Raw genomic sequence first — 25,679 nt, 5'->3', positions numbered from 1 at the left:
ACAGTTCATATAAGGAATTTAGTCAATTTAATTGAATTAATTAGCCCCTAATCTATTGATTTCACATGACTGAGAATACAGATATGCATCTGTTGGTCACAGATAACTTAAAAAAACAAAGAATGGATCAGAAAACCAGTCAGTATCTGGTGTGACTGCACATTTTACAGTGGCTTTTTAATTGTCCCCAGCACAAGGTGCACCTGTGTAATGATCATGCTGTTTAATCAGCTTCTTGATATGCCACACCTGTCAGGTGGATGGATTATCTTGGCAAAGGAGAAATGCTCACTAACAGGGATGTAAACAAATGTGTGCACAAAAAAATCTGGAAATAAGCTTTGTGTGCGTATGGACATTTTCTGGAATCTTTTATTTCAGCTCATGAAACATGGGACCAACACTTTACATGTTGCTTTTATATTTTTGTTCAGTGTAGTTTATGAAGATTATGTTGAAATGAAATTTATGTAACAACCTGTTAGTGAGTTTAGTCAATGTATTTAAGTCAACGTTTGACCCATAATTTCAATGTTTACGAAGCTGGTTGAAATTAGATGATGTACTGGTTGATTACTTTTTTCAAATCCATTGATTCCACGCCATAATACGTTGACAAATTACATTGAAACAACGTTGATTCAACCAGTGTGTGCCCAGTGGGATTGCCATAGATTCTTTATTATGACATATCCCATTCTGAGGACAAATCTATAATTAGGAAGTACACAAACACATTGAGTCCTTCTCGTTCACATTGTGAATTACAAAGTAGTAATTGGCTGTGAGAGAAACATTTTGACAAATTACAGGTACAGGCAATACTGACAAGTCTCAGACTCATTTTGTCCTTTTTTCTCCCTCTGTTATTTTTTGCCCCAGTTGGTGTTGTGCTGAGTGTGGCTGCAGAGAAAAGCTGACAAAGATAGATTGTCCCTTCACCACAGTTTAACATGGAGTTTACAGTACCAAACTCCTTCCATTTGTTTTAAATGGTTATTGCTCCAATTCTGAGACCAACATATGCTGGCTTGTTTGTGTCCACAAACACATTTCTATTTACTTGATAAATGAACATCTGTTGCAGTTTTGATGGTGCACTGTGATGTAATGACGCTGGAGAGGATGGCTGCTGTTTTATTGGCTCAACTGTGTTATTTTGTTAGTTTTTTTGCATTGTTTGTAACTTATATTGTACATAATATTGCTGCTACCGTCTCATATGACCGAAAAGAGCTTCTGGATATCAGAACAGCAATTACTCACCTTGAATTGGACTAAGAATTCTTCTTTAATGAGTCGGATGAGAGGGATTTACTCCAGACACCCGAACAGGCCCTCCTCTCTGTCATTTGCAGGAGAAAGAGACGGAAGTGGTATCGCGGAAGGAAATCAGGGCGCCTTGTGAGGATCCGCCGACCAGTGGCTAATCTGCCTTTGCCATTGGTCCTATTGGCCAACGTACAATCACTGGATAATAAATTGGACGAACTAAAAGCACATAACCTACCAACGGGACTTTAAAACTGTAATATCTTATGGTTCACCGAGTCGTGGCTGAATTATGACATGAATAACATACAGCTGACGGGTTATACACAGTATCGGCAGGATAAAACAGCAGACTCTGGTAAGAGAAGGGGTGTCGGTCCAGGTATATTTGTAAACAACAGCTGGTGCATGATATCTAAGGAAGTCTTGAGGTTTTGCTCACCTGAGGTAGAGTATCTCATGATAAGCTGTAGACCATACTATCTACCTAGAGAGTTTTCATCTGTATTTATTGCAGCTGTCTACATACCACCACAGACCGATGCTGGCACTAAGACCGCACTCAATGAGCTGTATTCCACCATAAGCAAACAGGAAAACGAGGACGTGTACTCCGAGCACCAACTGGCAAGTGTCTTCACTGACATTTTCAAACTCTCCCTGTCTGAGTCTGTAATACCAATATGTTTCAAGCAGACCCCAGATCCCTGTGCCCAAGAACCCTAAGGTAACCTGCCTAAATGTCAGCTGACCCGTAGAACTCACGTCTGTAGCCATGAAGTGCTTTGAAAGGTTGGTCATGGCTCACATCAACACCATTTTCCCAGAAAACCTAGACCCACTCCAATTTGCATACCGCCCCAACAGATCCACAGATTATGTAATCTCTATTGCACTCCACACTGCCCTTTCACAGCTAGACAAAAGGAACACCTTCAGTATGTGATAATGCTATTCATTGACTACAGCTCAGCATTCAACACTATAGTGCACTCAAAGCTCATCACTTAGCTAAGGATCTTGGGACTAAACACCTCCCTCTGCAACTGGATCCTAGACTTCCTGACGGACCACCCCCAGGTGGTAAGGGTAGGTAACAACACATCCACCACGCTGATCATCAACACGGGGGCCACTCAGGGGTGCGTGCTCAATCCCCTCCTGTACTCCCTGTTCACTCATGGCTGCACGGCCAGGCACAACTCCAGCACCATCATTAAGTTTGCCGATGACACAACAGTGGTAGGCCTGATCACCGACAACGACGAGACAGCCTATAGGGAGGAGGTCAGAGACCTGTCCGTATGGTGCAAGGACAACAACCTCTCCCACAACGTGATCAAGACAAAGGAGATGATTGTGGACTACAGGAAAAGGAGGACAGAGAACTCCCCCATTCTCATCGACGGGGCTGTAGTGGAGCAGGTTGAGAGCTTCAAGTTCCTTGGCGTCTACATCACCAACAAACTAATATGGTCCAAGCACACCAAAACAATCATGAAGAGGGCACGGCAAAACCTATTCCCCCTCAGGAGACGGAAAATATTTGGCATGGGTTCTCAAATCCTCAAAAGGTTCTACAGCTGCACCATCAAGAGCATCCTGACGGGTTGCATCACTGCCTGGTATGGCAACTGCTCGGTCTCCGACCGCAAGGCACTACAGAGGGTAGTACGTACGGCCCAGTACATCACTGGGGCCAAGCTTCCTGCCATCCAGGACCTCTATACCAGGCGGTGCTAGAGGTAGGCCCAAAAAATGTCAAAGACTCCAGCCACCCTAGTATTAGACTGTGCAAGCAAACGGTACCGGAGCGCCAAGTCTAGGTCCAAGAGGCTTCTAAACAGCTTCTACCCTCAAGCCATGAGACTCCTAAACATCTAATCAAATGACTACCCAGACTATTTGCATTGCCCCCCCTCTTTTAGGCTGCTGCTACTCTCTGTTATTATCTATTTATGGTCACTTTAAAAACTCTACCTACATGTACATATTACCTCAATTACCTCGACTAACCGGTGCCCCCGCACATTGACTCTGTACCGGTACCCCCAGTACATTATATAGCCTCGCTATTGTTATTTGATATTTAAATTTTTTTTCCTATTTTTTGTTTTATTTTATATACATTGCTCAAAAAAATAAAGGGAACACTTAACCTGTTTTGGATAGGGGGCAGTATTTTCACGGCCGGATAAAAAACGTACCCGATTTAATCTGGTTACTACTCCTGCCCAGTAACTAGAATATGCATATAATTATTTGATTTGGATAGAAAACACCCTAAAGTTTCTAAAACTGTTTGAATGGTGTCTGTGAGTATAACAGAACTCATATGACAGGCCAAAACCTGAGAAGATTCTATATGGGAAGGGCCCTGTCTGACCATTTCTTGGCCATCTGTAGCCTCTTTATCGAAAATAGAGGATCTCTGCTGTAATGTGACATTTTCTAAGGCTCCCATAGGCTCTCAGAAAGCGCCAGAACGGGGAATGATAACTCTGCAGTCCCTGGGCGAGAAACAGTAGGGGTTTTGGAAAGTGGTCGTTCTGGGAACAATGACACTGGCGCACGCGTGCATGTGAAGACTCCATTTTCTATTTTCAGTGTTTGAACGAAAACAACGTCTCCCGGTAGGAATATTATCGCTATTTTACGAGAAAAATCGCATAAAAATTGATTTTAAACAGTGTTTGACATGCTTCGAAGTACGGTAATGGCATATTTCGAATTTTTTTGTCACGATACGCGCCGGCGCGTCACCCTTCGGATAGTGTCGTGAACGCAAGAACAAAACGCAGCTATTTGGATATAACTATGGATTATTTGGAACCAAAACAACATTGGGTGTTGAAGTAGAAGTCCTGGGAGTGCATTCTGACGAAGAACAGCAAAGGTAATCCAATTTTTCTTATAGTAAATCTGAGTTTGGTGAGTGCCAAACTTGGTGGGTGTCAAAATAGCTAGCCATGATGGCCGGGCTATCTACTCAGAATATTGCAAAATGTGCTTTCACCGAAAAGCTATTTTAAAATCGGACACCGCGATTGCATAAAGGAGTTCTGTATCTATAATTCTTAAAATAATTGTTATGTTTTTTGTGAACGTTTATCGTGAGTAATTTAGTAAATTCACCGGAAGTTTTCGGTGGGTATGCTAGTTCTGAACAAAACATGCTAATGTAAAAAGCTGGTTTTTGATATAAATATGAACTTGATCGAACAAAACATGCATGTATTGTATAATATAATGTCCTAGGAGTGTCATCTGATGAAGATCATCAAAGGTTAGTGCTGCATTTAGCTGTGGTTTTGGTTTTTGTGATATTATATGCTAGCTTGAAAAATGGGTGTGTGATTATTTCTGGCTGGGTACTCTCCTGACATAATCTAATGTTTTGCTTTCGTTGTAAAGCCTTTTTGAAATCGAACAATGTGGTTAGATACAGGAGAGTCTTGTCTTTAACCTCTCTAGGGTCGGCGGGACGAAATCGTCCCACCTACATAACAGCCAGTGGAATCCTGTGGCGCGTTATTCAAATACCTTAGAAATGCTATTACTTCAATTTCTCAAACATATGACTATTTTACACCATTTTAAAGACAAGACTCTCGTTAATCTAACCACACTGTCCGATTTCAAAAAGGCTTTACAATGAAAGCAAAACATTAGATTATGTCAGCAGAGTACCCAGTCAGAAATAATCACACACCCATTTTTCAAGCTAGCATATAATGTCACATAAACCAAAACCACAGCTAAATGCAGCACTAACCTTTGATGATCTTCATCAGATGACACACCTAGGACATTATGTTATACAATACATGCATGTTTTGTTCAATCAAGTTCATATTTATATCAAAAACCAGCTTTATACATTAGCATGTGACGTTCAGAACTAGCATACCCCCCGCAAACTTCCGGTGAATTTACTAAACATTTACTAAATTACTCACGATAAACATTCACAAAAAGCATAACAATTATTTTAAGAATTATAGATACAGAACTCCTCTATGCACTCGATATGTCTGATTTTAAAATAGCTTTTCGGTGAAAGCACATTTTGCAATATTCTGAGTAGATAGCCCGGCATCACAGGGCTAGCTATTTAAACACCCAGCAAGTTTAGCACTCACCAAAGTCAGATTTACTATAAGAAAAATGTTATTACCTTTGGTGTTCTTCATCAGAATGCACTCCCAGGACTTCTACTTCAATAACAAATGTTGGTTTGGTCCCAAATAATCCATAGTTATATCCAAATAGCGGCGTTTTGTTCGTGCGTTCAAGACACTATCCGAATGGTAAAGAAGGGTGACGAGCACGACGCATTTCGTGACAAAAAATATCTAAATATTCCAATACCGTACTTCGAAGCATGTCAACTGCTGTTTAAAATCAATTTTTATGCCATTTTTCTCGTAAAAAAGCGATAATATTCCGACCGGGAATCTCTGTTTAGGTTCAAAGACGATAGAAAATAACAACATGGGGTCGACTCGTGCACGCTCCTAAGCCCATTGTCCTCTGATTGAGCACTTGCCAAAAGCGCTAATGTGTTTCAGCCTGGGGCTGGAATTACATCATTCAGCTTTTTCCCACCTTCTGAGAGCCTATGGGAGCCGTAGGAAGTGTCACGTTACAGCAAAGATCCTCAGTCTTCAATAAACAGAGTCAAGAAGCTCAAGGAATGGTCAGACAGGCCACTTCCTGTAAGGAATCTTCTCAGGTTTTTGCCTGCCATATGAGTTCTGTTATACTCACAGACACCATTCAAACAGTTTTTGAAACTTTAGGGTGTTTTCTATCCAAAGCCAATAATTATATGCATATTCTAGTTACTGGGCAGGAGTAGTAACCAGATTAAATCGGGTATGTTTTTTATCCGGCCGTGCAAATACTGCCCCCTATCCCCAACAGGTTAAAATGGTGTAAAATAATCATATCATAATTATAATCATATTAGCGGAACATCTAGATGTCAGAGGTTTTAAACAACACAATGTAACTCCAAGTCAATCACACTTCTATGAAATCAAACTGTCCACTTAGGAAGCAACACTGATTGACAATAAATTGCACATGCTGTTGTGCAAATGGAATAGACAACAGGTGGAAATTATAGGCAATTAGCAAGACACTCCCAATAAAGGAGTGGTTCTGCAGGTGGGGACCACAGACCACTTCTCAGTTCGTATGCTTCCTGGCTGATGTTTTGGTCAGTTTTGAATGCTGGCGGTGCTTTCACTCTAGTGGTAGCATGAGACGGAGTCTACAACCCACACAAGTGGCTCAGGTAGTGCAGCTCATCCAGGATGGCACATCAATGCGAGCTGTGGCAAGAAGGTTTGCTGTGTCTGTCAGCGTAGTGTCCAGAGCATGGAGGCGCTACCAGGAGACAGGCCAATACATCAGGAGACGTGGAGGAGGCCGTAGGAGGGCAACAACCCAGCAGTAGGATCGCTACCTCCGCCTTTGTGCCAGCAGGCCACAAATGTGCATGTGTCTGCTCAAACGGTCAGAAACAGACTCCATGAGGGTGGTATGAGGGCCCGACGTCCACAGGTGGGGGTTGTGCTTACAGCCCAACACCGTGCAGGACGTTTGGCATTTGCCAGAGAACACCAAGATTGGCAAATTCACCACTGGCGCCCTGTGCTCTTCACAGATGAAAGCAGGTTCACACTGAGCACATGTGACAGACGTGATAGAGTCTGGAGACGCCGTGGAGAACCTTCTGCTGCCTGCAACATCCTCCAGCATGACCGGTTTGGCGTTGGGTCAGTCATGGTGTGGGGTGGCATTTCTTTGGGGGGCCGCACAGCCCTCCATGTGCTCGCCAGACGTAGCCTGACTGCCATTAGGTACCGAGATGAGATCCTCAGACCCCTTGTGAGACCATATGCTGGTGCAGTTGGCCTTCGGTTCCTCCTAATGCAAGACAATGCTAGACCTCATGTGGCTGGAGTGTGTCAGTAGTTCCTGCAAGAGGAAGGCATTGATGCTATGGACTGGCCCGCCCGTTCCCCAGACCTGAATCCAATTGAGCACATCTGGGACATCATGTCTCGCTCCATCCACCAACGCCACGTTGCACCACAGACTGTCCAGGAGTTGGCGGATGCTTTAGTCCAGGTCTGGGAGGAGATCCCTCAGGAGACCATCCGCCACCTCATCAGGAGCATGCGCAGGCGTTGTAGGGAGGTCATACAGGCACGTGGAGGCCACACACACTACTGAGCCTCATTTTGACTTGTTTTAAGGATATTACATCAAAGTTGGATCAGCCTGTAGTGTGGTTTTCCACTTTAATTTTGAGTGTGACTCCAAATCCAGACCTCCATGGGTTGATAAATTGGATTTCCATTGATTATTTTTGTGTGATTTTGTTGTTGTCAGCACATTCAACTATGTAAAGAAAAAAGTATTTAATAAGATTATTTCTTTCATTCAGATCTAGGATGTGTTGTTTAAGTGTTCCCTTTATTTTTTGGAGCAGTATATATATATATATATATATATATATATATATATATATATATATATATATATATATATATATTTTTTTTTTTTTTTTAAATGTAAAATTAAAACTGTATTGTTGGTTAAGGGCTTGTAAGTAAGCATTTCACTGTAAGGTCTGTTGTATTTGGCGCATGTGACAAATAACATTAGATTTGATTCTGATACGATTTTTACTGTATGTCTTTCACTGGTTTACACAAAAAGATCGTATGCAAACTATCTTCAGTTTTTCCTGAAAAACATTTAGCTCTTTCCTCAAACTCTTGATATCTGCTGATATAAAGCTCATCAGTTGCTCAACGGCTTTCAAAGGCTTAATTATTTCAAAATCAAATTCAAATCAAATGTATTTATATAGCCCTTCTTACATCAGCTGATGTCATAAAGTGCTGTACAGAAACCCAGCCTAAAACCCCAAACAGCAAGCAATGCAGGTGTAGAAGCACGGTGGCTAGGAAAAACTCCCTAGAAAGGCCAAAACCTAGGAAGAAACCTAGAGAGGAACCAAGCTATGAGGGGTGGCCAGTCCTCTTCTGGCTGTACCGGGTGGAGATTATAACACAACATGGCCAAGATGTTCAAATCTTCATAAATGACCAGCATGGTCAAATAATAGTAATCACAGTGAACAGGTCAGGGTTCCATAGCTGCAGGCAGAACAGTTGAAACTGGAGCAGCAGCACGGCCAGGTGGACTGGGGACAACAAGGAGTCATCATGCCAGGTCCTCGGGCTCAGGTCCTCCAAGAGAGAGAGAAAGAAAGAAAGAGAGAAAGAGAGAATTAAAGAGAGCATACTTAAATTCACACAGGACACCGGATAAGACAGGAGAAATACTCCAGATATAACAGACTGACCCTAACACATAAACTACTGCAGCATAAATACTGGAGGCTGAGACAGGAGGGGTCAGGAGACACTGTGGCCCCGTCCGATGATACCCCCGGACAGGGCCAAACAGGCAGGATATAACCCCACCCACTTTGCCAACGCACAGCCCTCACACCACTAGAGGGATACCTTCAACCACCAACTTACCATCCTGAGACAAGGCCGAGTATAGCACACAAAGATCTCCGCCACGGCACAACCCAAGAGGGATGCGCCAACCCAGACAGGAAGACCACATCAGTGACTCAACCCATTCAAGTGACGCACCCCTCCTAGGGACGGCATGGAAGAGCACCAGTAAGCCAGTGACTCAGCCCCTGAAATAGAGTTAGAGGCAGAGAATCCCAGTGGAGAGAGGAGAACCGGCCAGGCAGAGACAGCAAGGGCGGTTCATTGCTCCAGTGCCTTTCCGTTCATCTTCACACTCCTGGGCCAGACTACACTCAATCATAGGACCTACTGAAGAGATGAGTCTTCAGTAAAGACTTGAACGTTGAGACTGAGTCTGCCATTCCATAAAAATGGAGCTCTATAGGAGAAAGACCTGCCTCCAGCTGTTTGCTTAGATATTCTAGGGACAATTAGGAGGCCTGCGTCTTGTGACCATAGCATACGTGTAGGTATGTACGGCAGGACCAAATCTGAAAGATAGGTAGGAGCAAGCCCATATAATGCTTTGTAGGTTAGCAGTAAAACCTTGAAATCAGCCCTTGCCTTAACAGGAAGCCAGTGTAGGGAGGCTAGCACTGGAGTAATATGATCACATTTTTGGGTTCTAGTCAAGATTCTAGCAGCCGTATTTAGTACTAACTGAAGTTTATTTAGTGCTTTATCCGGGTCGCGGGAAATAGAGCATTGCATTAGTCTAACCTAGAAGTAACAAAAGCATGGATTAATTTTTCTGCATCCTTTTTGGACAGAAAATGTCTGATTTTTGTTACGTAGATGGAAAAAAGCTGTCCTTGAAACAGTCTTGATATGTTCGTCAAAAGAGAGATCAGGGTCCAGAGTAACACCGAGGTCCTTCACAATTTTATTGGAGACGACTGTACAACCATCAAGAGTAATTGTCAGATTCAACAGAAGATCTCTTTGTTTCTTGGGACCTAGAACAAGCATCTCTGTTTTGTCCGAGTTTAAAAGTAGAAAGTTTGCAGCCATCCACTTCCTTATGTCTGAAACACAGGCTTCCAGCGAGGACAATTTTGGGGCTTCACCATGTTTTATTGAAATGTACAGCTGTGTGTCATCCGCATAGCAGTGAAAGTTAACATTATGTTTTCGAATGACATCCCCAAGAGGTAAAATATATAGGGAAAACAATAGTGGTCCTAAAACGGAACCTTGAGGAACACCGAAATGTACAGTTGATTTGTCAGAGGACAAACCATTCACAGAGACAAACTGATATCTTTCCGACAGATAAGATCTAAACCAGGCCAGAACTTGTCCGTGTAGACCAATTTGGGTTTCCAATCTCTCCAAAAGAATGTGGTGATCAATGGTATCAAAAGCAGCTGCAGAGCCTCGGTCTGACGCCATTAAAAGGTAATTTACCACCTTCACAAGTGCAGTCTCAGTGCTATGATGGGGTCTAAAACCAGACCGAAGCATTTCGTATACATTGTTTGTCTTCAGGAAGGCAGTGAGTTGCTGCACAACAGCTTTTTCTACAATTTTTGAGAGGAATGGGAGATTCGATATAGCCCGATAGTTTTTTATATTTTCTGGGTCAAGGTTTGGCTTTTTCAAGAGAAGCTTTATTACTGCCACTTTTAGTGAGTTTGGTACACATCCGGTGGATAGAGAGCCGTTTATTATGTTCAACATAGGAGTGCCCAGCACAGGAAGCAGCTCTTTCAGTAGTTTAGTTGGAATAGGGTCCAGTATGCAGCTTGAAGGTTTAGAGGCCATGATTATTTTCATAATTGTGTCAAGATATAGTACTTGAGCGTCTCCCTTGATCCTAGGTCCTGGCAGAGTTGTGCAGACTCAGGACAACTGAGCTTTGGAGGAATACGTAGATTTAAAGAGGAGTCCGTAGTTTGCTTTCTAATGATCATGATCTTTTCCTCAAAGAAAAGGGGTGCAACTGCATCTAGGGTATTGTGCAAGATTGAATTGAGTTCCTCAGTTAGGTTGTTAACTGATTTTTGTCATCTGATGTCCTTGGGTAGGCAGAGGGAGTCTGGAAGGGCATCAAGGAATCTTTGGGTTGTCTGAGAATTTATAGCACGACTTTTGATGCTCCTTGGTTGGGGTCTGAGCAGACTATTTGTTGCGATTGCAAACGTAATAAAATGGTGGTCTGATAGTCCAGGATTTTGAGGAAAAACATTAAGATCTACAACATTTATTCCATGGGACAAAACTAGGTCCAGAGTATGACTCTGGCAGTGAGTAGGTCCGGAGACATGTTGGACAAAACCCACTGAGTCGATGATGGCTCCGAAAGCCTTTTGGAGTGGATCTGTGGACTTTTCCATGTGAATATTAAAGTCACCAAAAATTTGAATATTATCTGCTATGACAACAAGGTTCGATTGGAATTCAGGGAACTCAGTGAGGAACGCTGTATATGGCCCAGGAGGCCTATAAACAGTAGCTATAAAAAGTGATTGAGTAGGCTGCATAGATTTCATGACTAGAAGCTCTTTATTCTAGTGAGATTGCTAAGGCGAACACCGCTATGTTTAGTTTTACCCAACCTAGGTCGAGGCACAGACACGGTCTCAATGGGGATAGCTGAGCTGACTACACTGACTGTGCTAGTGGCAGACTCCACTAAGCTGGCAGGCTGGCTAACAGCCTGCTGCCTGGCCTGCACCCTATTTCATTGTGGAGCTAGGGGAGTTAGAGCTCTGTCTATGTTCGTAGATAAGATGAGAGCACCCCTCCAGCTAGGATGGAGTCCGTCACTCCTCAACAGGCCAGGCTTCGTCAACAAAGTTGGTAGTTTCTGCCTCAGCGTTTTATTCCTGGACCCCCCCCAAGTAAGGTCAGGTAACGCTGTAAAATTCCAATATGCTATCTCACGGGACTAAACAACAATTCAGACAGCAGACTGTGCACACGCTTCAAAAGAAGATAGGTGGACCAAAACACACTGTGAAAACACAAAACACACTTAGCAAAAACACTGTCCCTCTTTTTTTCTCCCCATTATAAATTTTCCAACACTATCGATTCTGCTCGCTCCAGGAAGTGAGTGGTAGCCGGTGAAGAGGCTTTCACCCTGTAGTCCTGAAAACATCCTTCCTCTGTGTTGCCAGTAGCTGCAGTAACATAACAGAGCCGTGATAGACAGCCTCTGGGAATCAGGCAGAATTTCATGATCCAATCCGCCAAGAGTGGTGATCCTGAACAGGCTTCATTATCATTATGGTCCCCTGAAGACCTCCAGGGCTATGATCAGCCATGCACATTCCTCTTACATGGCTTCTTAGGAGCACTTAAGGGGATTACTGGAGAATAAGGGACTCCTTGAGTATCCACTCGCGGACTTGGACATTTAGTATGCAACAATAAGACATGGAGCTTTCTGCAATCCACAGCTGTGCAACCCTTGACTGTGGTGTGATGCACTTTAAGCATATTATAGAAGGGATAGGACTTCTGTATATTTACAATAGAGACTTTAATCTCATCTGCTTAAAAGCAGATAACTGTTAGAATGCCAGTTGGTGAAGAGAGGTGCATTTGGAAGGTAAGCAAAGGAGCCCTCCACAAAGATCCACATCTGGAAAAGAGGCCTATTTTGGTGATTTAGTTTGGTTCTTCCTTTGCTTTCCTCCTGCCTTGCACAGACAAACGTAGAAAATGCCTGCCCTTTGCTCTCATCAACAATGATGGTTAGTTATGGTAATATGTTACTCAGCATCCTCATCCTGTTTCACTTTATCAATGCAGAAGTTATCCACTCCCCTCCCACTGTCCAATGATGTTAACAACTGCAGATAAAAATGTAAGATGGAACAAGATACATAATTGGTTTGAAGGCTTGCTTCCATGTCCTCTAACACATTTTCAAACAGTCCATTTTATATTTTCCAACGTGGCTGTACATTTGGGTGAGGTTTCTTTCTCGCCTGAGTAGCCTCGTTTCACTGTCATAAATAAAATTAAACCATCTAGTGTTCAGCAAAATAACAACACAATGTCAAATACAGGTAACCTAGTCAAATAACTAACATCCAATCACATTAACCGTTACTCTTTAGCGGGAATTCCACTAACGGTCTGTATGTGTAAAACCCCAAACGGCAAGCAATGCAGATGTAGAAGCACGGTGAATAGGAAAATCTCCCTAGAAAGGCCAGAACCTAGGAAGAAACCTAGAGAGGAACCAGGCTCTGAGGGTTGGCCAGTCCTCTTCTGGCTGTGCCAGGTGGAGATTATAACAGAACATGGCCAAGATGTTCAAACGTTTATAGATGACCAGCAGGGTCAGATAATAATGAGAGTGCGCTGACCCTGGTGCTAGAGGGGGTATGCAGCTGGAGGTGGACTGTTTGAAGGGGTACGGGACTATAAAAAGATTGGGAACCACTGCTCTAACACATCCCATACAGAACTAAACTGAAGGGTTTTGAGAACACCTTGGGAAGTCCACAGCCGGACCAGGATGTGATGGACCAGTGAAAACATCGACTCCAGGTTAGCTTATACCTCTAGTCATGACAGGCAAGTCCTGAAAGGATGAGAAGGTCTATAGTTGCCCACAACAACCGTGGTACCTAGCACTGTTTCTTACTTTAAACAGCCATTAGGTCAGAGTTCAGAACTCTCTTATGATATTCTTCCAATACAGCTAGAGAGGAAGAGGCGAAGCGAGAGGGCTGACACTGCCCCCCAAAATCTGTCCGTGTGAGAATAAAGCGTGAAGGAGACCAAATGGAGATGTTTTGTATGGAGGCCAATGAGAGTGTCGAATTTGGTCAACATAACATTTTATTGGTAATTTGCTAAGTGAAATAGACGTTTCGTAATGTTTTGGTTGTTATGAATGTACTGATATAAGCGGACGCACGTGGCTTCCTGGCAACTTTGAGAAAAAATAGTTTATATCGTAGTTGTGCCTGTTGTTCACGTGGATCTTCCCTCTAATTGGCTAGAATATTCCCGCCTGTTCCCCCCTCCTCCAGCCTGCCTTCAGCCTTTGAGGAAATGTACTCCCATTGTTAGAGCAGACATTCCAGTATCTTGTCAATATAATAGATCATCCTTGATACATTATATCTCAAGTATAAATACAAAAACAGGCTCAATATTCGTGCAAGAAAATAGTATACTGTAGCTTCTCCAACAAAGTCTGCTCTTGCAACACACTGATAAAAAGCCTCCCATAGTTTCTCCCAGGCAGACCCAGTGATTATCCTGGATGCTTTGTGTAGATGGTGCATTAGTGAACAGAGGTTGAAGGTTAGAGGAGTGTAAGGAGTAGCCCACTGGCTCCATCCATTAGCCTGGGTTCCTTCAGCCAAATCAGTACCACTGCCCCATCCCAAACACACAGACACACACACACACCCTCCCATCCTCTTTCAGTGCACTGTCAGAGCTCTGCTCCGGGGAACTGAAAGAAAGAAAAGAGATATTATCACAGCCCCTCGTCTCTCGCTATCTCTCATCCTCAAAGTGGCAAGGGGTTGAGAAGGGCGGGAGCAGCTCTGAGAAGTGCCCACATGAGTGAACTGCTGAGGGGAGCCCAGAGAGTGAGAGGTAGACAGAAAGAGGCAGAGAGAGCGATAGAGAGACAGACAGAGAGAGAGATGGGGAGAGAGAGAAGAACATCATTCCTGTGTGAGAGGCAGAGAGGCAGAGTAAGAGGCTGCTGAATGGGTGTGTGATTGCAGAGTGTAATAGTTGCCAGTGGGATGGAACACTGGGAGGACCAGAAACAGGGTGCAGTGTATGAGACTGACACAAAGTGACTATGAAAGGGAATAAATGGAAGGGAAAGAAAATAGAGCAGCAGGAGACAGATGGGAACTTTATTTTCGTACACAAGCCCTTTCCGGTTCCACTTCTGCAAAATTGATGAAGGCTAAATCAAAAAGTGCTTAGATGTAAAAACTTTGTTTATTTTTTATAATAAATGAAAAGCATTCCCCAGATATCCTCAATGTTGGTGAAGAAAACTACAGTAACATCCTCACCCTTGCTGAGAAAGCAATTTACAGTGTTGAGAAAGCTGAATTTTGTCTCATATCATAGAGTGTAGGACTGTAATCGGTTCGTTCAGGGCTGCAGGCAATGAAGGATTCTGGGACATCTGGGATGTGTGTGTATATGTGTGTGTGTGTGTGTGTGTGTGTGTGTGTGTGTGTGTGTGTGTGTGTGTGTGTGTGTGTGTGTGTGGTGTGTGTGTGTGTGTGTGGGTGTGTGTGTGTGTGTGTGTGTGTGTGTGTGTGTGTGTGTGTGTGTCTGGTGTGTGTTGTGTTGTCCAAGTTCCTAATCTTAGCAGTAGCCCCAGTGGAGAGAGAAATCAGTCTCAGTCCAGGGACAGAAGAGACCGACTCAGATGATTACCCGCCAGCTGGGAAAATATCATATCCAAAAGAAATCAGGATCTGTCTGGTGTGTGATCCTATGTATGTGTGCTACTCTTCCTGTAATATAACATTAGCATTAGACAGCTTTTGATATCAATCAAATCCACCGAAAATGATTCATGTGAATCTCTAAGGTCATATTCAAAGTATCCCCAGCACTAAATATTGTTTTTATACAGCAAAATGACTGCCTAATGATGTAATTCTATTCCATTACCCTGTAGCCATCCACAAAGCAGGTACATATTTCCTGTGGAGCAAAAGGGGAAATTAATCTAATTTACAAAGCATGCTCTGCCTCACCTCATCTTCATAAATCACCAGAAGATGACGCACTTTGACCATCACCTCTTCATGACGGTTGATTCTGCTCAAATCAGGCAAATTGACCCTGTATCAGAAAATGGAGACAATCTGCCGCTATAATGAACTGCCCTCATCTAATGTCTGTATAAATGACTTTCAGTGGCACATCCCATTTGAGGTATTTTTCATACAGCATGGGTTAGAAATACTAGAAACACATTTTATATGGATAGTGGATTGAAACTTGATAGGAATATGAATACAGCCCAGGCTCTGTCACATCCCTGACAGAACAGACTGGTTGTTTCAACTTCAACTGTCAATCTGAGGGAGTAAGTATGTTCCCACATTAGTCTGCCAGGTTTTGGTGTGAAGCTGGGATTTAGAGGAGTAGCCTGAGGAAACTTCACCTACATATTTACATTTACATTTAAGGCATTTAGCAGATGCTCTTATCCAGAGCGACTTACAAATTGGTGGATTCACCTTATGATATCCAGTGGAACAACCACTTTACAATAGTGCATCTAAATCTTTTAAGGGGGGGGGATTAGAAGGATTACTTTATCCTATCCTAGGTATTCCTTAAAGAGGTTGGGTTTCAGGTGTCTCCGGAAGGTGGTGATTGACTCCGCTGTCCTGGCGTCGTGAGGGAGCTTGTTCCACCATTGGGGTGCCAGAGCAGCGAACAGTTTTGACTGGGCTGAGCGGGATCTGTGCTTCCTCAGAGGTAGGGAGGCGAGCAGGCCAGAGGGGGCTTCCATGAATATAGAGATGTCACATTCTCATGAGCCATTAGATGGTGAGTTACAGGGAGACATGAAGCTGATGTCCCAATGCTCAATTCTTCCAGCTGGCATACTGTTGTCATCGGAGACAGATATGCTAGGCCACAACTTGGGCCAGATTCTTTTTTAGAGGAAAATAAACATAGAACTTGCATAGAACAGAATTATGAAATAAAGGTTATGAGAATAAGGAATAACCCATCCAGGTAAAAGTGTAAATCTGTCTTAAAGTCTTTTCCTAGAAATGTCTTGCACCAGCTTGTTCCTAAGTAACCTCATCAAAGATACAACACCTTAAGCATGTACTGAAACTCATAGACTTGTTTCTCTGTACCTATCCCTTGACGTTGTTAGAACCTGCTCTATCCTACTAACACCAGAGACTGTACTGGTATGAGTTCCTCATTGTGTTTTAGAAATGGATGTGAGTAACAAACTGGTGTAAGACATTTCTTCTCCACCATGAACAACTCTCTCGTTACTTTACAAATACTATAGGAAAAGACTTAAAGACAGATTTACACTTTTACCTGGATGGGTTATTCCTTATTCTCATAACCTTTATTTCATAATTATGTTCTATGCAAGTTCTATGTTTAATTTCCTCTAAAAAAGAAAAGGTGCAATCTCTTAATCTGGCCTAAATTGTGGCCTAGCATACCTCTCTCTGATCATAACAGTATGCCAGCTAGAAGGATAATATCGACGTATACCCTGATTCGATGAGTGAGTTTATAAGGAAGTGCATAGGAGATGTTGTACCCACTGTGACTATTAAAACCTACCCTAACCAGAAACCATGGACAGATGGTGGCATTCACGCAAAACTGAAAGTGCAAACCACCTCATTTAACCATGGTAAAGTGACTGGGATTATGGCCGAATACAAACATTGTAATTATTCCCTCCGCAAAGCAATCAAACAAGCGAAATGTCAGTATAGAGACAAAGTGGAGTCGCAATTCAGCGTAGCAGGCACGAGACGTATGTGGCAGGGTCTACAGACAATCACGGACTACAAAAAGAAAACTAGCCACGTCACGGACACCAATGTCTTGCGTCTAGACAAACTAAACACCTTCTTTGCCCGCTTTGAGGATAATACAGTGCCACTGACGCGGCCCGCTACCAAGGACTGTGTGCTCTCCCTCTCCTTCTCCGTGTTAACCCTCGCAAGGCTGCCGGCCCAGACGGCATCCCTAGCCGCGTCCCCAGAGCATGTGCAAACCAGCTGGCTGGTGTGTTTACGAACATATTCAATCTCTCCCTATCCCAGTCTACTGTCCCCACATGCTTCAAGATGGCCACCATTGTTCCTGTACCCAAGAAGACTATCGCCCCGTAGCACTCACTTCTGTCATCATGAAGTGCTTTGAGAGGCTAGTCAAGGATCATATCACCTCCACCTTACCTGTCACCCTAGACCCACTTCAATTTGCTTACCACCCCAATAGATCCACAGACAACGCAATCGCCATAACACTGCACACTGCCCTATCCTATCTGGACAAGAGGAATACCTATGTAAGAATGCTGTTCATTGACTATAGCTCAGCATTCCAGACTCACATTAAACATCAATCCAAAATTAAATCTAGAATCGGCTTTCTATTTTGCAACAAAGCATCCTTCACTCATGCTGCCAAACATACCCTCGTAAAACTGACCATCCTGCCGATCCTTCAAATCAAATCAAATCAAATTTATTTATATAGCCCTTCTTACATCAGCTGATATCTCAAAGTGCTGTACAGAAACCCAGCCTAAAACCCCAAACAGCAAGCAATGCAGGTGTAGAAGCACGGTGGCTAGGAAAAACTCCCTAGAAAGGCCAAAACCTAGGAAGAAACCTAGAGAGGAACCAGGCTATGAGGGGTGGCCAGTCCTCTTCTGGCTGTGCCGGGTGGAGATTATAACAGCACATGGCCTAGATGTTCAAATGTTCATAAATGACCAGCATTGTCAAATAATAATAATCATAGTAGTTGTCGAGGGTGCAACAAGTCAGTAACACAAGAGTAACTGTCAGTTGGCTTTTTCATAGCTGATCTTTGAGAGTATCTCTACCGCTCCTGCTGTCTCTAGAGAGTTGAAAACAGCAGGTCTGGGACAGGTAGCACGTCCGGTGAATAGGTCAGGGTTCCAGCAGGTCTGGGACAACAGGTCTGGGACAGGTAGCACGTCCGGTGAACAGGTCAGGGTTCCAAAGCTGCAGGCAGAACAGTTGGAACTGGAGCAGCAGCACGGCCAGGTGAACTGGGGACAGCAAGGAGTCATCAAGCCAGGTAGTCCTGAGGCATGGTCCTAATGCTCAGGTCCTCCGAGAGAGAGAACAAAAGAAAGAGAAAGAGAGAATTAGAGAGAGCATATTTAAATTCACACAGGACACCAGAAAAGACAAGAGAAATACTCCAGATGTGACAGACTGACCCAAGCCCCCCGACACATAAACTACTGCAGCATAAATACTGGAGGCTGAGACAGGAGGGGTCAGGAGACACTGTGGCCCCATCCGATGAAACCCCCGGACAGGGCCAAACAGGTAGGATATAACCCCACCCACTTTGCCAAAGCACAGCCTCCACACCACCGGAGGGATATCTCCAACCACCAACATACCATCCCGGGACAAGGCCCGAGTATAGCCCACAAAGATCTCCGCCACGGCACAGCCCAAGGGGGGGCACCAACCCAGACAGGAAGACCACGTCAGTGACTCAACCCACTCAAGTGACGCACCCCTCCCAGGGACGGCATGGAAGAACACCAGTAAGCCAGTGACTCAGCCCCCGTAATAGGGGTAGAGGCAGAGAATCCCAGTGGAAAGAGGGTAAACCGGCCAGGCAGAGACAGCAAGGGCGGTTCGTTGCTCCAGCCTTTCCGTTCACCTTCACACCCCTGGGCCAGACTACACTTAATCATAGGACCTACTGAAGAGATGAGTCTTCAGTAAGGACTTAAAGGTTGAGACTGAGTCTGCGTCTCTCACATGGGTAGGCAGACTATTCCATAAAAATGGAGCTCTATAGGAGAAAGCCCTGCCTCCAGCTGTTTGCTTAGAAATTCTAGGAACAATTAGGAGGCCCGCGTCTTGTGACCGTAGCGTACGTGTAGGTATGTACGGCAGGACCAAATCGGAAAGATAGGTAGGAGCAAGCCCATGTAATGCTTTGTAGGTTAGCAGTAAAACCTTCAAATCAGCCCTTGCCTTAACAGGAAGCCAGTGTAGGGAGGCTAGCACTGGAGTAATATGATCACATTTTTTGGTTCTAGTCAGGATTCTAGCAGCCGTATTTAGCACTAACTGAAGTTTATTTAGTGCTTTATCCGGGTAGCCGGAAAGTAGAGCATTGCAGTAGTCCAACCTAGAATTAACAAAGGCATGGATACATTTTTCTGCGTCATTTTTGGACAGAAAGTTTCTGATTTTTGCAATGTTACGTAGATGGAAAAAAGCTGTCCTTGAAACAGTCTTGATATGTTCTTCAAAAGAGAGATCAGGGTACAGAGTAACGCCGAGGTCCTTCCCAGTTTTATTTGAGACGACTGTACAAGCATCCAGATTAATTGTCAGATTCAACAGAAGATCTCTTTGTTTCTTGGGACCTAGAACAAGCATCTCTGTTTTGTCCGAGTTTAAGAGTAGAAAGTTTGCAGCCATCCACTTCCTTATGTCTGAGACACAGGCTTCTAGAGAGGGCAATTTTGGGGCTTCACCATGTTTCATTGAAATGTACAGCTGTGTGTCTTCCGCATAGCAGTGAAATTTAACATTATGTTTTCGAATGACATCCCCAAGAGGTAAAATATATAGTGAAAACAATAGTGGTCCTAAAACGGAACCTTGAGGAACACCGAAATTTACAGTTGATTTGTCAGAGGACAAACCATTCACAGAGACAAACTGATATCTTTCCGACAGATAAGACTTAAACCAGGCCAGAACTTGTCCATGTAGACCAATTTGGGTTTCCAATTTCTCCAAAAGAATGTGGTGATCGATGGTATCAAAAGCAGCACTAAGATCTAGGAGCACGAGGACAGTCGCAGAACCTCGGTCTGACGTCATTAAAAGGTCATTTACCACCTTCACAAGTGCAGTCTCAGTGCTATGATGGGGTCTAAAACCAGACTGAAGCGTTTTGTGTACATTGTTTGTCTTCAGGAAGGCAGTGAGTTGCTGCGCAACAGCTTTTTCTAAAATTTTTGAGAGGAATGGAAGATTCGATATAGGCCGATAGTTTTTTATAATTTCTGGGTCAAGATTTGGCTTTTTCAAGAGAGGCTTTATTACTGCCACTTTTAGTGAGTTTGGTACACATCCGGTGGATAGAGAGCCGTTTATTATGTTCAACATAAGAGGGCCAAGCACAGAAAGCAGCTCTTTCAGTAGTTTAGTTGGAATAGGGTCCAGTATGCAGCTTGAAGGTTTAGAGGCCATGATTATTTTCATCATTGTGTCAAGAGATATAGTACTAAAACACTTTAGTGTCTCCCTTGATCCTAGGTCCTGGCAGGGTTGTGCAGACTCAGGACAACGGAGCTTTGGAGGAATACGCAGATTTAAAGAGGAGTCTGTAATTTGCTTTCTAATGATCATGATCTTTTCCTCAAAGAAGTTCATGAATTCATCACTCCTGAAGTGAGAGCCATGCTCTCTTGGGGAAAGCTGCTTTTTAGTTAACTTTGCGACAGTATCAAAAATAAATTTCGGATTGTTCTTATTTTCCTCAATTAAGTTGGAAAAATAGGATGATCGAGCAGCAGTGAGGGCTCTTCGATACTGCACGGTACTGTCTTTCCAAGCTAGTCGGAAGACTTCCAGTTTGGTGTGGCGCCATTTCCGTTCCAATTTTCTGGAAGCTTGCTTCAGAGCTCATGTATTTTCTGTATACCAGGGAGCTAGTTTCTTATGACAAATGTTTTTAGTTTTTAGGGGTGCAAATGCATCTAGGGTATTGCGCAATGTTAAATTGAGTTCCTCGGTTAGGTGGTTAACTGATTTTTGTCCTCTGACGTCCTTGGGTAGGCAGAGGGAGTCTGGAAGGGCATCAAGGAATCTTTGGGTTGTCTGAGAATTTATAGCACGATTTTTAATGCTTCTTGGTTGGGGTCTGAGCAGACCCTTGACTTCGGCGACGTGATTTACAAAATATCCTCCAACACTTTAGTCAGCAAATTGGATGCAGTCTATCACAGTGCCATCCATTTTGTCACCAAAGCCCCATATACTACCCACTGTGACCTGTATGCTCTTGTTGGATGGCCCTCGCTTCATATTCATCTCCAAACCCACTGGCTCCAGGTTATCTATAAGTCTTTGCTAGGTAATGCCCAGCCTTATATCAGCTCACTGGTCATCATAGCTGCACCCACCCGTAGCTCCAGCAGGTATATCTCACTGGTCACCCCCAAAGCCAATTCCTCCTTTGGCCGCCTTTCCTTCCAGTTCTCTGCTGCCAATTACTGGAACAAATTGCAAAAATCACTGAAGCTGGAGACTCATATCTCCCTCACTAACTTTAAGCACCAGCTGTCAGAGCAGCTCACAGATCACTGCACCTGTACATAGCCCATCTGTAAACAACCCATCCAACTACCTCATCCCCATACTGTTATTTACTTTTTTTGCTCCTTTGCACCCCAGCATCTCTACTTGCACATTCATCTTCTGCACATCTATCACTCCAGTGTTTAATTGCTAAATTGTAATTATTTCACCACTATGGCCTATTTATTGCCTTACCTCCCTTATCTGACCTCATTTGCACACACTGTATATATACTTTTTTTCTATTGTGTTATTGACTGTATGTTTGTTCATTCCATGTGTAACTCCGTGCTGTTGTTTGTGTCGCACTGCTTTGCTTTATCTTAGCCAGGTTGCAGATGTAAATGAGAACTTGTTCTCAACTGACCTACCTGGTTAAATAAAGGTGAAATTAAAAAATAAAATAATAAAATCATGAAAAAATTCAACACCATAGTACCCTCCAAGCTCATAATTAAGCTAGAGCACCTGGGTCTCAACCCCTACCTGTGCAATTGGGTCCTGGACTTCCTGACGGGCCGCCCCCAGGTTGTGAAGGTAGGAAACAACATCTCCACTTTGCTGATCATCAACACTGGAGCCCCACAAGGGTGCGTGCTCAGCCCCCTCCTGTACTCCCTATTCACCCATGACTGTGTGGCCATGTGTGCCTCCAACTCAATCATCATGTTTGCAGACAACTCAACAGTAGTAGGCTTGATTACCAACAACGACGAGACAGCCTACAGGGAAGAGATGAGGGCACTCGGAGTGTTGTGTCAGCAAAACAACCTCTCACTCAACGTCAACAAAACAAAGGAAATGATCGTGGACTTCAGGAAACAACAGAGGGAGCACCCCCCTATCCACATCGACGGGACAGCAGTGGAGAAGGTGGAAAGTTTTAAGTTCCTCGGCGTATACATCACAAACAAACTGAAATGGTCCACACAGACAGTGTGGTGAAGAAGGCGCAACAGCACCTCTTCAACCTCAGGAGGCTGAAGAAATGTATTTTGTCACCTAAAACCCTCACAAACTTTTACAGATGCACAATTGAGAGCATCCTGTTGTGCTGCATCACCGCCTGGTATGGCAACTGCACTGCCCACAAGCGCAAGGCATTCCAGAGGGTGGTGCGCTCTGCACAACGCATCACCGGGGGCAAACTACCTGCCATCCAGGACACCTACAGCAACCAATGTCACAGGAAGGCCAAAAAGATCATCAAGGACAACAACCACTGCCTGTTCACCCCGCTACCATCCAGAAAGTGACGTCAGTACAGATGCATCAAAGCTGGGACCGAGAGACTGAAAAACAGCTTCTATCTCAAGGCCATCAGACTTATACAGCCACCACAAACACAGAGCGGCTGCTGCCTACATACAGACTTGAAATCATTGGCCACTTTAATAAATGTATAACTAGTCACTTTAATAATGCCACTTTAATAATGTTTGCATATCTGCATTACTCATCTCATATGTACATACTGTATTTTATACCATCTATTGCATCTTGCCTATGCCGCTCTGTCATTGCTGATCCATATATTTATATGTATATATTCTTATTCCATTCCTTTAATTAGATTTGTGTGTATTAGGTAGTTGTTGTGGAATTGTTAGATTACATGTTAGATATTGCTGCACTGTCAGAACTAGAAGCACAAGCATTTCTCTACACTCGCAATAACATCTGCTAACCATGTGTATGTCAATAACATTTGATTTGATTTGATAACTTATTTTCCCAATAATATAAGACCAAGGATTTGACTGAATGAAATTATTAAATCATTGATACCAAGATGAAAAATGCAATGTTTCTTAAAAAAATAAACACTTTATTTATTTACATAAAATGAGCTATACAATATAAAATCAAGCTTATAGTAACTGTGAGCAACATTTTGACAATTATGTTCTGCAATACATGACACATGACACAGTGTTGGTCAAAAATAATTAAACGGTATCACAGCGCCATCCACCTTAAAATGAGAACTAACTTTCAGTCCCATTCACTAAATATTTGAAATATTGAATCTTTTCAAAGGACGTATACTGGAGCTCCGAGGTTTAAGGATCACCCACAGCCTTTCAGTGTCTTTTCTTGCCTGATGAGAAATAAAGCACATAGAGTAACAGGTTAATACAGAGACAGGTTGGGAAACCTCACTGTTAAAGGAAGAATATAGATGAGCACCATGACTGACTATTTGTATCATTAATAGAATTGTTTATTTAATTGCATCATAGTTTTACATAGAAGCTCACCATTCTTCCCTTTTCTGGCCTTTCCCTTATGCGATTTCCTCTTCAGTTGCTTGATGAGTTTGGCCACCCAGTTGTTCTTGGTGGCAGGAGGAGCACACAGTCTAAGATTCTTCTTTGTGACAAACCTGTTGACAGAAGTAAATGGCAGATCAGACACATTGCATCAATGCAGTCACACACAGGCAGAAAACATTCACTTGTGGCTAGGGTGATGGGTTCAATTCAGTCTGTAGAAGGTATAATGTTGCTTACACAGTGGCAGCTATCCGACATCCTCCACTGACTGTCTGGATACTGTATGACTTCACCACTCTGTGGGGAAGCTTGGTATCGGTCGTTGTCAAGCAGCAGTCCATAGCCTGATCTGTGCTTGCTGAAGGGACACACACACAAACACACAGCAGGTTGGATTATACCCTCTGTGTATCCCTTCTGTGTGCGTATACTGTTCTACTCAAATTAAATTTCAATACTCTCTTGAGAAGATGAAGAGTGTGTTTACAGTTCCACAGATGATGATAACAACTAGTGATTAATGCACAGCATCATGTTACTAAGAGGTTATTAGAGTAGTTACTATAACTTGCAGCAAAAGTAGTAATAACAGCAACTCTGCAGTAGAAAAGAAGAGGATCTCACCTGCTACATGGCTCCAGAGGACTGATGCCAACAGAAGAAATGCAGCCACCTGTAAAGACATCCTGTCTCAGTTGTGCTCTGTCTTAATGCGTTAGACAAGGATCTGCAGATCAATGGACTTCTGTGGTTCAGGCACAGCTTTATATCCTCACTGTAGAACTCCTTTCACTTTCACTGTCCTCAAGTCACGCACCCATTTCCCGTAAACCATGCTTCAGCTCAGTACGCCCCTTGACCTCTCACCTTTTTAAAGAAAACTAAATAGAGGCTCTGCCAGTGCTTTCTTCTGAGTTCAAGAATACTTTCACTGCAGTTACGCCTCCAGGCAATAATGTCTGTAAATCATTGTCACCGTTGATGGGGAGATAAGCAACCTATGAGAACTGATAATAGAGGATGGCCACAATCCTGTGCGTGGGTGTGTTTTAATGTGTGTGGCTTGTGTCAACTTGTGTTGGTTTGTGGTTGTTTGTGTGTATGTAAGAGGGGGGCTGTTACTGTAAGTCAGTACTCTTTCTTTTATGTATGTGTTTTACTGTGTGACAGAGGGAACACACACGTCTGAGGCAGGCTACGTCTATGATGTGTTTGTCTGCCCTTACCTGTCTCTCTCCCAGATATGAATTGTGTGGAACCTTCTCAAATGCACCATAGCATAAAATGTACATTCCAGTGGTTGTCTTACTAACCCTGTGTCAGGTCTAGGCTGAAACGCTTACGAAGACTGATGAGGCATGAAGAGAGACAAAGGCTTAGTGTTACCTTTGATCCTGCGTTGAGCTAAATGTGTCTCCCTTCCAGCTCGTTTTGCTATTATATGCTACCCAGTCTCTATGATGGATCAAGCCAGAGAGAGGCAGCCTTCTCCTTCAAAACCCAGTGATTAG

The 25,679-nt window shown here is 43.4% G+C and overlaps 1 protein-coding gene across 1 annotated transcript; it reads right to left on the bottom strand.

Annotated features, from left to right (window-relative positions):
* Positions 1–23,699: 23,699 nt before the first annotated feature.
* Positions 23,700–24,955, bottom strand: ccl19b (chemokine (C-C motif) ligand 19b). The gene is made up of 4 exons (XM_014133457.3): positions 24,793–24,955; positions 24,406–24,526; positions 24,154–24,278; positions 23,700–23,993 (listed from the first exon to the last, which is right to left on the bottom strand). The coding sequence occupies exons 1-4, from the start codon at positions 24,851–24,853 to the stop codon at positions 23,977–23,979; spliced, it is 324 nt and encodes a 107-aa protein (XP_013988932.1). The 5' UTR covers positions 24,854–24,955; the 3' UTR covers positions 23,700–23,976.
* Positions 24,956–25,679: the final 724 nt, after the last annotated feature.

This window comes from Salmo salar, chromosome 01 (assembly GCF_965601325.2).
Source record: "Salmo salar chromosome 01, fSalSal1, whole genome shotgun sequence".
Taxonomy (NCBI): Eukaryota; Metazoa; Chordata; class Actinopteri; order Salmoniformes; family Salmonidae; genus Salmo; species Salmo salar.
This window is presented reverse-complemented; position numbering and strand designations above follow the sequence as displayed.

What these genes read in the sequence shown, in the direction of transcription:
- ccl19b (XM_014133457.3), bottom strand. Translation starts at nt 24,853, where the DNA reads ATGTCTTTACAGGTGGCTGCATTTCTTCTGTTGGCATCAGTCCTCTGG. An exon ending in CCTCTGGAGCCATGTAGCAG is followed by an intron (nt 24,527 to 24,792) that starts GTGAGATCCTCT and finishes GTGTCCCTTCAG; the next exon opens with CAAGCACAGATCAGGCTATG. An exon ending in TGTCGGATAGCTGCCACTGT is followed by an intron (nt 24,279 to 24,405) that starts GTAAGCAACATT and finishes TTCTGTCAACAG; the next exon opens with GTTTGTCACAAAGAAGAATC.